The sequence below is a fragment of the Rhinopithecus bieti genome, unplaced genomic scaffold (assembly GCF_001698545.2).
Source record: "Rhinopithecus bieti isolate Rb0 unplaced genomic scaffold, ASM169854v2 scaffold_7049, whole genome shotgun sequence".
NCBI classification, from domain to species: domain Eukaryota; kingdom Metazoa; phylum Chordata; class Mammalia; order Primates; family Cercopithecidae; genus Rhinopithecus; species Rhinopithecus bieti.
Genome location: NW_016805922.1, coordinates 1,043,250 through 1,059,059, shown reverse-complemented (window position 1 = coordinate 1,059,059; position 15,810 = coordinate 1,043,250). Strand labels below are relative to the sequence as shown.

The 15,810-nt window shown below is 45.0% G+C and overlaps 1 protein-coding gene across 2 annotated transcripts in view; it reads left to right on the top strand.

Annotated features, from left to right (window-relative positions):
- The window catches only part of LMCD1 (LIM and cysteine rich domains 1), a 64,907-nt gene that overhangs the window by 42,469 nt on the left and 6,628 nt on the right, over window positions 1–15,810 (top strand). For both annotated transcript variants that reach the window (XM_017874161.1, XM_017874162.1), the window contains one exon: window positions 4,409–4,744. In XM_017874161.1, the coding sequence (XP_017729650.1) occupies window positions 4,409–4,744 (336 nt within the window). The remainder of the gene's footprint in view (window positions 1–4,408; window positions 4,745–15,810) is intronic.

Here is a 15,810-nt window from a genome sequence, read left to right as displayed (position 1 = left end):
CATATTTGTGTTAGAAGCCACCTGTAATTTCCTACTGATCAAGAAGGAAGATACCAGACACCCCAGTCTCCTAAGACGGGGTCAGGATGAAGCCCTTTCCAGATGTTTCTGCAGCTGTGGGATGCACAGGGGCTCCTGCTCGTCCATGTGGTTGGTGGACTATCTTGGTCTCTTTGACAGGAATCCACCGTCTCCTTCCCCTTTTGCGAGCTATAAATTCGGGTTAGTGATACTGCTCTTCTCTCTCTCTTGGTTGTGGTGACTATTGAGTGAGATTGCCGGGGATTTCTCACGATAGTCAGAACCCTAGGGATTACACAATCTACCCTGAACTTTGTAGATGAGGAAACTGAGGCCCAGGAGATATTTTCTTGGTCTGACACTGAGCAGCAGGAGGACTGGACCTAAAACCCTGACTTCCTGACACTCTACCACTCAGGTCATCTCTTCTATCTGAGAAAGCACCTTGAAAAGCATTCAGAAGTGTGCAGACATACCTGGGATTAACTGGGTATGCTATGAGCCTATGGTGCCAGAAGGTGTCTCAGACAAGTGTCCTCTGGGATCTAGGGCAGAGCCACCAATGGGGCATCTGCAGCCACCCCTCAATTTGAGTCCCACAGGAGCTCAGGTCACCTGCCTCTCCCTTTTCTATGCTGTTTCCCAGAATTTATTTATTTACTATGAATCTCAGCAGGTACCAAGCCCTAGACTTGTACTCCCCCACCTCACAACAACCCTAGCTTCCTCACCACTGCTCCCTAAAATCAGACAGCAACAGGGTCTGTACGATATGCATTTCAGCATGAATTTCCGTGTTCACTCCCACAATTCCCAAATGAGTCCAGCCCCAAGTGATAAGCTATGGGCCAGATGGGTTCTAAGAGGATGAACCTAGCAGCAGCCACCTAGGTGACGGGAATCAGGAGACCAGGTGCTAAGGTTCAGAGTCAGGGTCAGGTACAGAAATGGAAAATGGTTGTCCAGGATGAAATGAACAATTTGCCTCTCACAGTTTCTCAGGCTGTGGCCCTGACTTGTATCTTCCCCTAATCTCTCCGTCCCTGGGACTCACCCAAGCATAAGAGTTCTGTTCAATAAAAACAAATATATAAATGAGGCCAAATTGGACAGTTACTTGTGAACACATTAATATTCAGACAGTTACCAGTTATATGATGTGGAAATGTTATTGACCTGAGACTTTGTCGATTCTACTATTAGAAGTTGCCTTTACATATTTTTTAATTAATAAACCATGAAAAACCTTATGTCAATAATGATTTAATTAGACTTTTCTAAGAAAAAGCAATTTTATACAAGGTTGACTTTTTTTTTTTTTTAGGAATGTTGCCCAGGAGGTAAATGAAGTAAAATATTCAGTTTTGAGAGAAACAAAATTCATGTTACAAAGATAGCCAATCTAAAATGAACATCTACTTAAATTACACCATTCTGATCAAGAATGTTAATCTCTGACTATAACTTGGAGCAGAGTAAGAGCTCATTTAGGCCTCTCTCAGGTGTTAGCAAAATTCATATTTCTTCCTTGAGAATTCTTAAGTTTTGCAAAAGCCTGAAGCAGCTGGGAATCATCCACTGGCCTTTCCTCAGATATCTGTCCAGTGCTTGAGAATCCCAGTTGTTTATCTCACTCATTTTTTTTGTTTGCCAGTATTTTATTGAAACAGTAGTTCAAGTAAGGTCCAGGAGCCAACTTCTTGCATCAGAGTTACCAGGAGTCTTGTTTAAAATGCAGATTCCTGTACCCCACACCTAACCTACTGGAGGGAGATCTTGACTAGGGCTTGGTGCCTGGGAATCTGCATGTTAGTAATTTTTCACAGGGTTATTGTACACTGTGTCTATTGAGAGACGCTACTTTGACATATGTAGCTGGTGAATCTGACTGTAATCACAGATTTGAAAAGAGAAAAGCCACAGATAGAAAAGCAAAGAGGGCCAGGTGTGGTGGCTCACACCTATAATCCCAGCATTTTGGGAGGCTGAGGCAGGTGGATCACCTAAGGTCGGGAGTTGGAGTTGGAGACCAAGTTGGCCAACATGACGAAACCCCGTCTCTACTAAAAATACAAACATTAGCCAGGCATAGTGGCTCATGCCTGTAATCCCAGCCACTTAGGAGGCAGAGGCAGGATAATCGCTTGAAGCAAGGAGGTAGAGGTCGCAGTGAGCTGAGATCATGCCATTGCACTCCAGCCTGGGTGACAAAGCAAGACTCTGTCTCAAAAAAACAAAAGCAAATAAAAACAAAAAAAAAGAAAAGAAAAGAAAAGAGAAGAGAAAGTCAGTAGCATGTGGATCAGGGGTGTCTAATCTTTTGGCTTCTCTGGAAGAAGAATTGACTTGGGCCGTACATAAAATACACTATCACTAAGGATAGCTGATGAGCTTAAAAAAAAAAATCACAGAAAAATATCATAATGTTTTAAGAAAGTTTACAAATTTTTTACGAATTTCTGTTGGGCCACATTCAAAGCTGTCCTGGGCCATATGTGGCCCATGGGCCGTGGTTGGACCAGCTTGGTAAGTCCTATGGTTCTGTTAAGTAATCCTGCAGCCACTCTAGGATTTACAAGCCTCATTTTCACAGCTGAAGAACCTGTGCAGAGAGTCGGCATGACATGGCCACAGTCACACTGCTGGGATACCTACAACCAGGATTTCAGTTCAGGACAAGCTGATTCCAGAGCCTTTGCTCTTGCTACTACAGTAGAAGGGACATGGCCTGCCCTCAGGGAGTGGACAGTCCCGCTAGAGGGTCAGCTGAAATACACTAGGAATGGTTAAGGACTAGGGAGAGATCAAAGCATACAGTGCTGCTTGTAAGAACAGGAAAGACAAGAGAGGGCTTTTCCTTCTGAGGGCAGGGGGAGGTGTAAGTCCATGAGTGAAGGTAGAAATCAAGCCCATCAATTGTGGGGCCAGTGAGAAGAGAGCGCCGAGTGGGACACAGGTTTCGTGAAGGCAGCCAGCTGGCATTACTTGTCATTATACTGTAAGAGTTTTATCAACTGGCTACTGTCTAGCAAATGATACTAGAGAAGAGGTTTAAAAATAGCAACTTTTCTTTGGGGATAGAGGCAAACTAGTAAGTGTAATTATTACTATTAATTGAAAGTCAGAGAACAAAGCAAAATGAGCTTTATTCAAATTCTGATGGAAAACCTAGCCCATGAGTAAATGTAAACTCCTTTCTCTTTCCAGTGCCATCCAAAATTGAAAACTACAGTGTTCCTTGGAGAATAAGCGATAAAATAATGATTATTATTAGCAAGTAGAGAGCTAGCTACTTAACGAACAGATAGAGCACACATTAGCAGATGCAAACAAGTGTCTCTTTCTCACACGCAAGATTATTGCCTGTCCCACACCATGACATGGGCTGGTGCGGTCACAGGAGAAACAGAACCCACTGACCAAGGACTCATTTTAAGTGGTACACGTGCACAGAAAATAGCATGTAAATACATTAAGTACAACCCTGCTTGTTATTTGTTCCAGGCAGAAAGAAGACTGGGTGCCCTTATTTAATAAATATACATAGGAAATAGTCTGGAAAGATAAACACAAAGTTGCTGGTAAGCTGTTAGCATGAGCCAATAAGGTGTAAGTTTTTAAAATCCTTTTTAAAACAAAGGACAGTCATACACCACTTAATGCTGAGGTTTCATTCTGAGAAATGTGTCCTTAGGTGATGTTGTCTTTAGGTGAATGTCAAAGAATGCACTTACACAAACCTAAATGGTGTAGCCTACTACGTATCTAGGCTACACAGTGTGGCCTATTGCTCCTAGACCACAAATTGTACAGCATGTGACTGTACTGAATATATAGGCAATTGTAACACAATGGTCAGTCAGTATTTGTATATATAAACATATCCAAACCTAGAAAAGATACAGTAAAAATAGAGTATGATAATCTTATGGGACCACTGTGGTATGGCCCATCGTGGACTGAAATGCTGTCATGTAGCACATGATCGTACAGTATGCATATGGCAAAGTGCATGCGTCTGACGTGTACAGCTTGACGAACTTTGACACAGATACTCTTCCATGGCCCTATCACCAAAATTGAGACATAGAACACTCCCTACATACACAAGGTAGCTAAGGGATGCATGTTTTTCCTTTACTAAAGTTTTTTTCTCTCATGTGTGTATTATTTGTCACAATGGACAGTATTGCTTTTGAAATTTTCTAAAATTACAAAAGTAATCTAACTGCATTCAGTTAAGAAAATAGACGGTGGGTCTTTCAGTTGCTGAGAATGCTGGAAGAGAATGAATGCATTTTTAGTTTTAGGTAGATTCTGTCATAGTTTCTTTAACTGATGAAGCCCCGTCCACATCACGTTGTCCCTTCCTCCTCCTCCTCCCTAGGGACTACAGTACATGGAGCTCATCCCCAAGGAGAAGCAGCCAGTGACAGGCACGGAGGGCGCCTTTTACCGCCGCCGCCAACTCATGCATCAGCTCCCCATCTATGACCAGGATCCCTCGCACTGCCGTGGACTTTTGGAGAATGAGTTGAAACTGATGGAAGAATTTGTCAAGCAATATAAGAGCGAGGCCCTCGGTGTGGGAGAAGTGGCCCTCCCGGGGCAGGGTGGCTTGCCCAAGGAGGAGGGGAAGCAACAGGAAAAGCCAGAGGGGGCAGAGACCACTGCCGCTACTACCAACGGCAGCCTCAGTGACCCGTCCAAAGAAGTGGAATACGTAAGTTTCTCCCATGCTTCCAGCCAGGCTGAAACCATGCAGACCCGGGGCTGGACCGTCAGGGCCCCATCACGGGACTTTGTTCCCTCATTCGTGCATTTATTCATGAATTTGTGCATTCAGCAGATATTGGTTACTCATTTACTCTGTGTCAGGCACGGGCCCATGGAAAATGATACAATACCACTGCCCTTGAAAGGCTCATAGTCCAGTGGAGGTCACAGACAAAACTGACACAGTTTAGAGAAGGGTCATCTAAGCCTGCTTGGTGGTGAGGGTAAGCTTCAAGAAGTTGGCGAGGTACAAGCCGGTCTATAAAGAATGTCTAGGGGCCATCCAAGCCTTTAGGCTTTGAAGGGAGGATGTGTACCCCCTTAAAGAGGTGATCATTTGCAAAAAGAGCCAGGAGTTCAAGAAAGCACAATGCATTTAGAGGATTAAAAGAAGTCCCACGTGATTGGAAGTGTGGCATGCTTGGGGAGCTGGGGACACAAGGCTGGGAAGGGCAGCAGAGGCTGGATTTCTGGAGGGTTCATTCCTTCCATCCATTCATCAGTCAAATACTGATTAGCTTGTATTAGCTGCTATGCCCCAGGAAATCAAACAAGCAGAGGACACTGTCCCCAAACTGCAGAATGCCACGAAGTTAGGACTTTATTCCAAAGGTCATGGACAGGCTTTTGGTCAGAGGTACATGGTCCATGCTGTGCTTGCAAACGTTTCTTCTAGCAGTGTCTTAGTCCATTTTCTGTTACTTATAGCAGAATACCTGAAACTGGGTAATTTATAAAGAAAAGGAATGTATTTCATACATATGTGGAGGCTGAGAAGTCCAAGGCCGATGGGCTGCATCTGGTGTGGGCCTTCTTCCTGGTGAGCACTCTCTGCAGAGTCCCGAAGTGGCTCAGGGCATCACATGGCAAGGGGGCTGGGTGTGCTAACTCGGGTCTCTCTTCCTCTTCTTAGAAGCCAGTCCCACTAACGTGATAACCCATTAATCTATTAAGCCATGAGTGGATTAATCCATTCCTGAGGGCCTGAGCCCTCACGACCCAATCATCTCTTGAAGGCCCCATCTCTCAATACTGCCATGCAGAGGATTATGTTTCAACGTGAGTTTTTGGAGGGGATATTCAACCCATAGGAAGTGGCAGTGTGGAAGAAGTGCTATTGAGGAGTGAGCCACTGGGGGCCATTTTGAGAAAACAGAAAGGAGGAGCCAGTGCTAGGGAGATGAAACCTCATGGCTTGGTTTGTCTTAAACTGCCCCACAGAAGGCGAAAGGAATACTTGAGGCTGGTGTGCACTGTATTTCTGGTCCCCAGCCCGTGTTTTACCTTTTGCTCCCCCTGCCCCGTCAACCAAGTGTCCTCATTTGTTTCTATGGCAATTAACTTTTGGAGATAGAAGTCCCAGCACACGAGATCCCCAAGCACATTATCTACCTTGCTGAACAGACTGGCAGTCACCCATGAGCCAGGCGACCCAGGGAAATGCCAGCCCAAACGAAGCTGCTGCCACATCCAGAGAGGGTTGTACTCTTTCTCCCTTGGAGTCACTCAAGCGAATCATCCAAAACTTGCATCTTCCATCTCCAAGCCCCATCTTATTAGCACCATCTGGGATTGCCATCCAAGGAAGTGTTTTATCTGAGGACTCTAAGACCAAAGAACAAGATTTATTTCCTCTACTACAGATTTGGCAGTGACGCATGAAAGGCCCATTTCTCAGAAAGAATACATGTCCTAGGGATGTAAAAAAGAAAAACATATTAGATCTAGTTACCGTGGTCTATAAACTGGTCTTCCCCACCCCACCCTGATCCTGGCTTCCGTCTACCCTCAAATAGCTGTTTGTTCATAAACCCTAAATACTAGATAATTCCAAATTGGAAGGAGACCTCTAAGTCGTTGTAGTATTTCCAAATCGCCATTCCCAAGAGACGTGTGGATCTGACATCGTATTTTATTCTTGACTGAGCCTCGCATATTTGTTCAGCATTGAACAAAGACAAAGGCGGCGCGAGAACCCGGGTCCTTGTCTACAGTCAGTTTTAGGAAATAACTGTGACACTTGAGAAGCATTTAAATAACAATACTAGACAGTAAATGGAAAAGGCCAAAGTCAGAAAATAAGTAGGGATTCCAAAGGAAGCCTTTATTGGTTGGACTGGGCTGGGCTAGCTGTGGGAGACAGACTTCTATGTCCCTGCCCCAACCACAATTTTAATTTAATTATTATGTAATTAGTGAATGAATGTCTGTCATCCTCTGTAGATGCTGAGGTCTTGTTCATCTCTTTATGTGCAGTGGCTGTCATTGATATACATAGCAGTTGCTCAATAAATATGTGACCCATGAATGAAAGTTTGAACTTAAGCCTAAAAAATGGGATCTATTTGGATAGGCAATTTGCCTAGGGGGACGGCACGATTCCAATTCCACATTTATTAAGCCCCTGCTCTGTGCCAAACACTATGCTCACACTGTCAGGGTCTATCTTTAATTCTCACAGTTGTCTGGTAGGGTGAATTTTACCAAACCCATTTTACAGGTGAGATTCAAAGATAATAGGTAACTTTTCTAAGATCCCATGGTTTCTATGGGGCAGAACCTGGATCCAATACCCTTTCTGTGATAAGATGCTAAGTTGTAAAACCCTGCTTGTTATTTGTTCCAGGCAGGAAGAAGACTGTGTGCCCTTATTTAACTCCCTTTTCACCTCCTTGAAGCAGGGGAGTGAATCCTGATAAGGGTAGCTAGATAGGCTGACAGGCCACAGACAATGTGTTCCCAGCAACCCCACCATTAGGGGTGGGTATGGGCTGCACTCCCTGACCCGTCTTCCTTGCCTCACCAGCATTCACATCAAGTGGACGTGTGTGCTGGCTGCCCTGTACGCTTGCACCCTCTCCTTTCTCATAAAAGGGCAGCATAGAACAATTACCAGAGCCAAGCATCAGGCAAGAGGCCTGACTTCTGCTCCCCTGGTGAAGGGCAATGATTTTTGCAAGAAGTGGTCCAGGGATTCAACTTGAAAATAAAGGTGTGGGGAAGAAATTGTAGGACTCAGCCTGACACCCCAAAACTGAACAGAGATTTATGGGAGAAAATGAAGGGCAAAAGAGAGACGTGAACATACGGGAACTGTAACACTTGCCTGTTTATCATCTTTTTTTTTTTTTTTTTTTTTTGAGACGGAGTCTGGCTCTGTCTCCCAGGCTGGAGTGCAGTGGCCGGATCTCAGCTCACTGCAAGCTCCACCTCCCAGGTTCACACCATTCTCCTGCCTCAACCTCCCAAGTAGCTGGAACTATAGGCACCATGCCCAGCTAAGTTTTTGTATTTCTAGTAGAGACAGAGTTTCACCATGTTAGCCAGGATGGTCTCGATCTCCTGACCTTGTGATCCACCTGCCTTGGCCTCCCAAAGTTATGTATGTATTTATTTATGTGGGATAAATTGGGGGTGGATTACCCCAAGTGAGCCCATCTTTGAGAATGCTGCATAACCCTTCCTGTTGCTGGAGAGTTCTGGAAACAGGTGCAGAATCTACCACACTATGCTCTGTACCCTATCTTGACGGCCCCCATCCCTGATGACACTAACTCTCTGCAATCTGAGGCCAGGGCCCCACTTTCCACTACACCCACCCCCCGACACACACCAGCTGTGAGCTCCCTCGGCTCCCTCCCACTTTGTCCACCTGCTGGGGAATGTCCTTCCTCTGAGTCCTTGGGAGGGGGCCTATTGGAGCTATGGCAGGGTCCGCCTGCCAAGTCCTCCCACCCAGCCCCCCCACCCAACCGTCCCCATTGGAAGATAATGTCCACACCAGAGGAGCGTTATTGCCAAAATGCCTGTGGGGAATTCCTACTAAGGGGCCATGTTCTGAGTGAGCCCAGATAACAGTGGTGGCCAGGTTGCAGGACGCACTGCCGTCTGAGCCCAGCTCACCTGCATGACCGGGACTGTCAGTTACACAATCTGAACACAGTGAGCAGATTCTGACCCCAACCCCAGCTTCCCAACCCCAGGCCAGCAGACAGGCCCTATTGACAGGACAGGGCCACCTAAAATTAGCCTTGGCACCTCTGTCCGCTTCAGAAATGAACGAAAAGCTGTGGCTGTCCATGCCTACCTCAGGGCAGTCCTCTGAAAATGTTATTATTACACTGAGGTTAGGAGAGGCAGGATATCATGGGAAGTTCCTCCGGCCACCAAGTTGTCAGAGTAATCCTTCTTCATGGGGCAATACCAAGCCTGAAAACTCCTGGTCCCAGATGCTATTGCACCTGCTGTCACCCCTGAAGAAGTGAGCCCTTTTCAATCAGTGAGGCCAATACAATTCAAAAATATTTAGTCTCCCTCTCTTTTCCTCACTTGTCCCATTGTGTGGGGATGGAGGGTAGGAAAGAAGACAAGATGAGAATCAAGGGAAGAAAGGGGAAACTGTGAGCCTGCAGCAGGCACTGTGCAAGGTCTCAATCTCTTTTTTTTTGGATACATGGCTCTCACTCTCTCACCCAGGCTGGAGTGCAGTGGCAGGATCATAGCTCACAGCAGCCTCAAACTCCCAGGTTCAAACCATCCTCCTGCCTCAACCTCCCAAGTAGTAAACCTCTTTAACCATTTGTAACAACCAGCGAGAGAGGTTGGGGTTGTTATACCCATTTCACAGATGAGGAACCTGGGGCACATTGAGGTTACCCCACTTGCTGATGATAGTGGGGCTTCGGTTCAATCCCCAGTCCTTCTGCTTCAGTGGCAGAATGTAGTCTGAAGCCGTCTTGGGGTGGGGCCTCAGCAGGGTAGGTCCAACCATGCCATGGGGTATATACATGAGTGTTTACGTTCTCCAGGGTGGGCAGCAGTGTTTGGGGTAACTCGCAGCTCAGCCCACTAAGCATTTGGGAGCCTCTTATCTGCATACTGAGAACAATGAAAGGACTCCCCTGTCCACCCCCAGTTCCACCCACTGTGGGTTCTTGTGGGTCTTTTGAGTATCAGAGATCTCCATGGCCAGGGAGCTGCTGACTCCAGCAACCTGGACCCGTCGTACTCACCAGGCTGGTAGGAGTCCCTTGCGCACTCTCCAAGCCCTGCGCTCCCCACCTGGATGGAATTGATGGGCCCCTGAGCTGGGTGGGCAATGATCTTAATGTTCTGACTGTTAGCAGCTCCACCAAGCCATTGCCCTGCATTTAGAAAGCTCGCTGAATATTTTCTCAGAAATTAAATACACAGATTTCCTGGGCATGGTTATTTTGCCCAGGAATTTCCGCCTTTCTCCACACCCCGAACTTGTAACTGAAGAAAGGGGAAAGAAAGCCAGAACATAGCCTTTAATGTGCTCTCTAGCATTTACCATTTACTCTTTAATTTACTCTAGCATTTACCATTCCTGTCGGGCGCCTCCCCGTCTTGCCCCTTCCCCAACCACTCCTTTCTCAGGCCAAGTGACTGCCCCAAAAGAGCAAACTTAGGAGGATGACAGTCCATTGAGAGAAGTGAAGATGTTCCCCCACAGTCATAAAAATGTGTGAATATGGTTTGAAATCATCCTCCAGGATGCTGGGAGCACAGTCTGACCCCTCTGCCCCATTTCCCCACAAGAATGCTGAGAGGAGGACGGGAGTCCTCCGTCCCCTCCCTCCCCGCCAAAGTTCTGCCTCTCAGATGGAAACTTACAGCAGCTGGCGGCTCAGCCCAACTCCAGCCCCAATAGAGGGACATATTTGTGGGCAAAGGACTTCCAAGTCTTTGTCTAAGCAGATGTTTGGCTTGTGGGCTCGGCAGGCGGGCTGGCTGGCTTTCCTGCCAGCTCCACTTGGGAATTTGAAACTGCCACTCCTCCCGACTTAGTGAGCCCCATCTGAGCTGGAGGACAGGAGGGTAAGAGGGCCAGAGACAAACCTGGGGTCATTCACTCAGAGGAATCCCTGCTCCCCACAGTCCCGCCACCCCTGGCTCAGGCATCATGGGCAGGAACCTGGGGGCAACTGCAAAATCACTATGGTTACCAGCTTCTCGGCATCTGCCTGCCTCTTGCTTTGCAGTGGAGATACTTTAGAGACTTTCAGGGAGATCTTTTTTTTTCCAAAGAAACTTCCCTTTCTCCCACTTTTTATACTATAAATACTTTCCCATATTGCCACATGGCCTTCACGAGCTTTTTTTTTTTTTTTTTTTTTTTTTTTTTTTGAGTGGGCTGCATATTATTCCATTGACTAAAACAGGGATTGGTAAACTTTTTCTGTGCAGGGCATATAGTGAATATTGAAGGTTTTTCAGGCCACATGGTCTCTGTCACAACTAATTAACAGAGCTCTTGAAGCACTAAAGCTGCCATAGACAATATCTAAACGTGATCGTAGCTGTGTTCCAATCAGACTGTATTTACAAAAACAGGTGGTGGGCTGGATTTGGCCCACAGATGGATGCAGTTTCCTGACCCCTGAATTAGAAGAATCAAAGAATGGTTTTAGCTTTTTATTAATCTCTTTGGTTTTACTCAATTTTGTTTTGCTAATATGGGTTAAGTGATGACAATGATGTTGATGCTGTCATCTCCCATTCATTGACTACCTAGGTTGTGCCAGGCACTGTGCCAGAGATTTTGCATGTTGTTTTACTTAATCCTAAGGATTATCCTACAAAGTATATCATCCTCCTTTTTACAGACAAGGGAATTAAGAGACACTCTTAACAAAGTTAAACAGTGTTTTCAAACTTCAGGTCACAGTCCATCAGTAGGTAATACATCAATTTAGTGGATTACAACCAAAATATTTTTAACTGAAAATGGGAGAGTGTTTCAGGAGTAGTAAATATTTTTCTAGGAAGCTTTTTTTTTTATTCGGGAGTGTGTGTGTGTGTTGGATCAGGACATGAAATGTATTTCCCACTGTGGATCACAGACAAAAACAAAAATTTCAAAAAACAAAGCTGAGGAAATTGTCTAGTTACCTAGATGGTGAGTAGTTAATGCAGAACTAGGATCTAGACCTGCCTCACTCCAAACCTGACACAGGCTCTAATTAACAGATGCTCCCATCTCTGGAGCATCCACGCAGTTCTAAGCCCCGGACAAGGCCATTGCAATGGGAATGAACATATCTGAGACTCTGTCCCTGCTCAGCTGTGGACCAAGCAGCATCTTTTTGCCAGGAGCCAGTCCTTGGGCCCATGCTTGTCAGAGCTGGATTTGAGAACAACCCACACTGATGTTCTCTTACACGTGTAGCATTTATGAAGCCTTTCCATCTCCCTCACTTCATCACATAACCAGGGAGGGAAATTCAGTTAGAAATGCTTAATATTTTGCCTTGCTTGGCAGAGAGACCCATAATGGATAACCTGCCCCAAGAAAAAACGTAAGGTGAAGGGATCAGTTAATAGTAGTGACCACCAACATCAGGGTAAGACATTTCCTATGAGCCAGGGCCTGCTTCTGTGTGCTACAAATGAGAAAACTGAGGTTCAGAGGGTTGGATGATTTGTCCAAGAGCTTCAGCAGTGATGAAACCATGGCATGAACCATGTTCCAAAGCACATGACCCAAACCGTTGCCCACCCACCCTGCACATTCTGCACCATAGGGAGACTTGGGAAGACTATACAGTGTGGGGAAACAGAACTTAAGAGAGCTAAGGATGCCAGAAATGATGTTAGACTACAAAAGAAAGAAACACACCCATAAAAACCTCTGGGATACATGAGGTTGCAAAGCAAAGATGGTAAATAGTCACCATAAGAGGAAATGGGGAGATGCTGTTTATAAATAAATTATTGAGTATTTGTGTTGGAAAGAACGCAGTGCCTGAATTCAAGGCCCTTGTGTTAATATTTACTGTATTGTAGTAGTGAGATTTCCACGAGGCACTCTGGGTTTAGACTGGGTAGGCCTTTGGATAAGGGCCTTTCAGAGGAAAACAGCACAATTCAGACAGAACTTCTGGCAAACCCGAGACAGAGATTATTGCTGATTTAGAGCCTTCTCCATATCTGCTGATCCCTCTCTGAAGGCCAACACAGTTCATTCCTTAGAGACAGTTCTTCAGCTGAGTAACCCTTGGCCACTGTCCCAAGTCTGCTATTGCCTAAAACACTTTGTGTCTTGGTTACTCCCATTTCAGAAACCTTAATAATTCTGCATATACACATTTGATGTTTCCATCACCTAGGGCTACATATCAAAGCATCCCAAGGCATATGGCTGAAACCAACATCTATTTTGCTCACAAATCACCATTTTGGCAGGGTTCAGTGGGGACAGCTTGTCTCTGTCCATTCGCTGTCATTTGGAGGAGCTTGCAGGCAGGAGGCTGGAATCACCTGAAACTCGTTCACTCATATGTTTGGGCTAGAGGCTGGGAAGACACACACAGCTGGGACCCTCCCTTGACCTCTGCAAAGTCTCTCCACGTGGTTGCTCTCAGATGGAAGCTTCGGGATACCAAGACTTCTTTCCTGTCAGCTGAAGGCTCCCAAGGTGTGTGTACTGAGAGAGAGAGCCCAGGAGAAAATATTGCCTTTATTACTACCCTGGGAGCTGCATAGCATCACTTCATCCATGTTCTGTTCTATAGAATCGAGTCACTAAGGTAGGACTATATTCATGGAAAGAAATTAAATTCCATGTTGGTTGAAAAGGTATCCAAGAAATTTGCCAACATAACTTAAACACACCATGGCTGAGGGAACCCCACAACCCTGCAGGGTCTTAACTTTTGAGCAGCTGAATCTAAAATGCTCCTCAGCTTTCTTGAGGCAGGTGTTTACAAATTGCAAAGACCCCAATATTCAAAATCTTTCATTTCAATTAAGAATCTTGTGCCATTAGAATAAGGAACAAGGTAACACTTTATTGGCACAGGGAGAAACTTCCCATTTGTTCTACTTCTGAAAGGTTTGTTTCACACATCCTCTACCCAGGTGGGAAATAGTCTGCAAACAAGGTCACATGACAGATGTTGGAAGCGTTCTCATGAGCAAGCTCCAATCTTAGATATTTGGGAACATGAACAAGAAACAACTGATATGCTAATTATACAGTATTCTTCTCCATGCCTTTTACCATAGTCCCAAAGAACTTTCATTTGACCATACTAGGTCCTTAATAGGGGAAGTAGCCTAAGAATGGCCTCATTGGTCTTTCTTAAAAATAGTGTTGAATTTAAACATCCCAGGAATTCAAATGAGCCTTTGTTGTAACTGAACTGAATTGGTGATATCAGTTTTGCTGAGCTTATGTATAAAGTTATTTTTAAACAGTCTATAACAGCGGTGCTCAAAGAGTGGCCCCGACCACACCAGCATCCCCTAAGAATTTGCAAATTCTTGTTCCCCACCCCAGATCTACTGTATCAGACACTGTGGGAAGGTGGTGGCGAGGAGCGGAGCAAAGATATGTTTTAACCAGCCCTCTAGGGGATACTGAGGCAGGCTCAACCCTGAGAACCACATCAGGGTGCCTGCCAGGGCTCCCCAGACCAATCCATGTGCATTTCTATCCCTCTCCCTTCCCCTACTTTCATGTCAATTCCCATTTGGTAATGTGGAGTGGGGAGCCCCATTGATATATCATGGTGTTACCCGATGGGGTGTAGTTTGGTGAAATGGCACAAAGTCCCTTTTGCGTGGGAGGGAAAGAGTGGAAATTTCATTCTGTAGAACTGAGAAGCCAGACAGACAACTCACTTTGTATTCAGACAGCCCTGGCCAAAAAGTTTACAGTTCCCAGCTCTGCAGGAGGGAGGGTGAAAATAAGTAGACGATGATTGGTCACTGGTTTTTTGTCTAGACCCCCTGATGGACTCCAGGCCAGCTGAATCTCAATCATGTGAAGATGAACAGGATTTTCATTTGGGCGAAAAACTCACACCCTTCATTCTTGGGGGTGCAACTGAAACCACAAATCTAGCATGTTCTAAGGAACATTATCAGGCACAGTCAGGATCCAGTTCAAGATATATCCAGTTAACCAAACACATTCCTTATATAGGCAGTCATTCAAGACCTCCTATACTCAGAAACTGCTATCAGTACATGGACATTCTTTGTTATTCAGTGTTTTTTTTTTCTAATTTTCACCATTTTAATGTTTATTTCCTCTCCAATATATAAAAGTATATTAAGTATGCTATCAAAGTATGTAAGTTAAGAATAGTAAGTGTGCAGACTCTTATACGCTTCCCTGTCTTCACATGGCAAAACAATAAATATTTCTATTTTGGCTGAAACATAGTTGATACTAAGTTTAAATTAGCATCTAAAGCCAGGGTCAGCAAACACTTTCTGTGGACGGCCAGGTGGTAAATATTTTAGGAGATGTGAGCCAAGAGCCAAAATTGCAATATCATGTGGGCACTTTATGTAACAAGAGAGAAAACAACTTTCCTTGGGTTTTTTTAATGAAATTCAAAAGATAATAATAATAATTGAGCACAGGGGTTTTTTTGAATATAGGTCTACTAATGACAAAAGTAGAATTCTTTCTTGAGAGAAAACATTTCACTGAATTGGAGGGCGAACGTAAAATCCAGTCTTCATTCTCATGGGGCTTGCAAGAACAGACAGTGGCCGGGTTTGGCCATGGGCCATAGCTTACTGACGCCGGATCTCAAGGCCACATGACGGAGTAGAAAGAACTTTGGCTTTGGAGTCAGGTTTGGCCTCTGTTCACATCCTAGCTTTGCCTCCCATCAGCTATGCATTACTGAGCAAATCACTGAATCTCCCTGAACTTTAGTTTTGCCATTTCTTGGAGAGAAGATAATAATTTTCTGAAAAGAAAAATAACTCTAGAAGGAGAAATAACTCTCTTGGGTTTATGTAAGGGGTAATAGTAATGAGAGCAAAGTCCTGAGCACAGTGCTGGATGCAGACACGCCATAGGGACATGACAGACAATGTCATCTCCATCATCATTATTGGTGCTTACAGCAGCAGGGGATAACTCTAAAATGGCTCAAAAGATTGCATGGATTGAGAATGTCAAGCTCCCATTCTTTAGAGGATGAGAATGGGCAAGTTATAAATGTGCAATGGATTGATACCTGAATG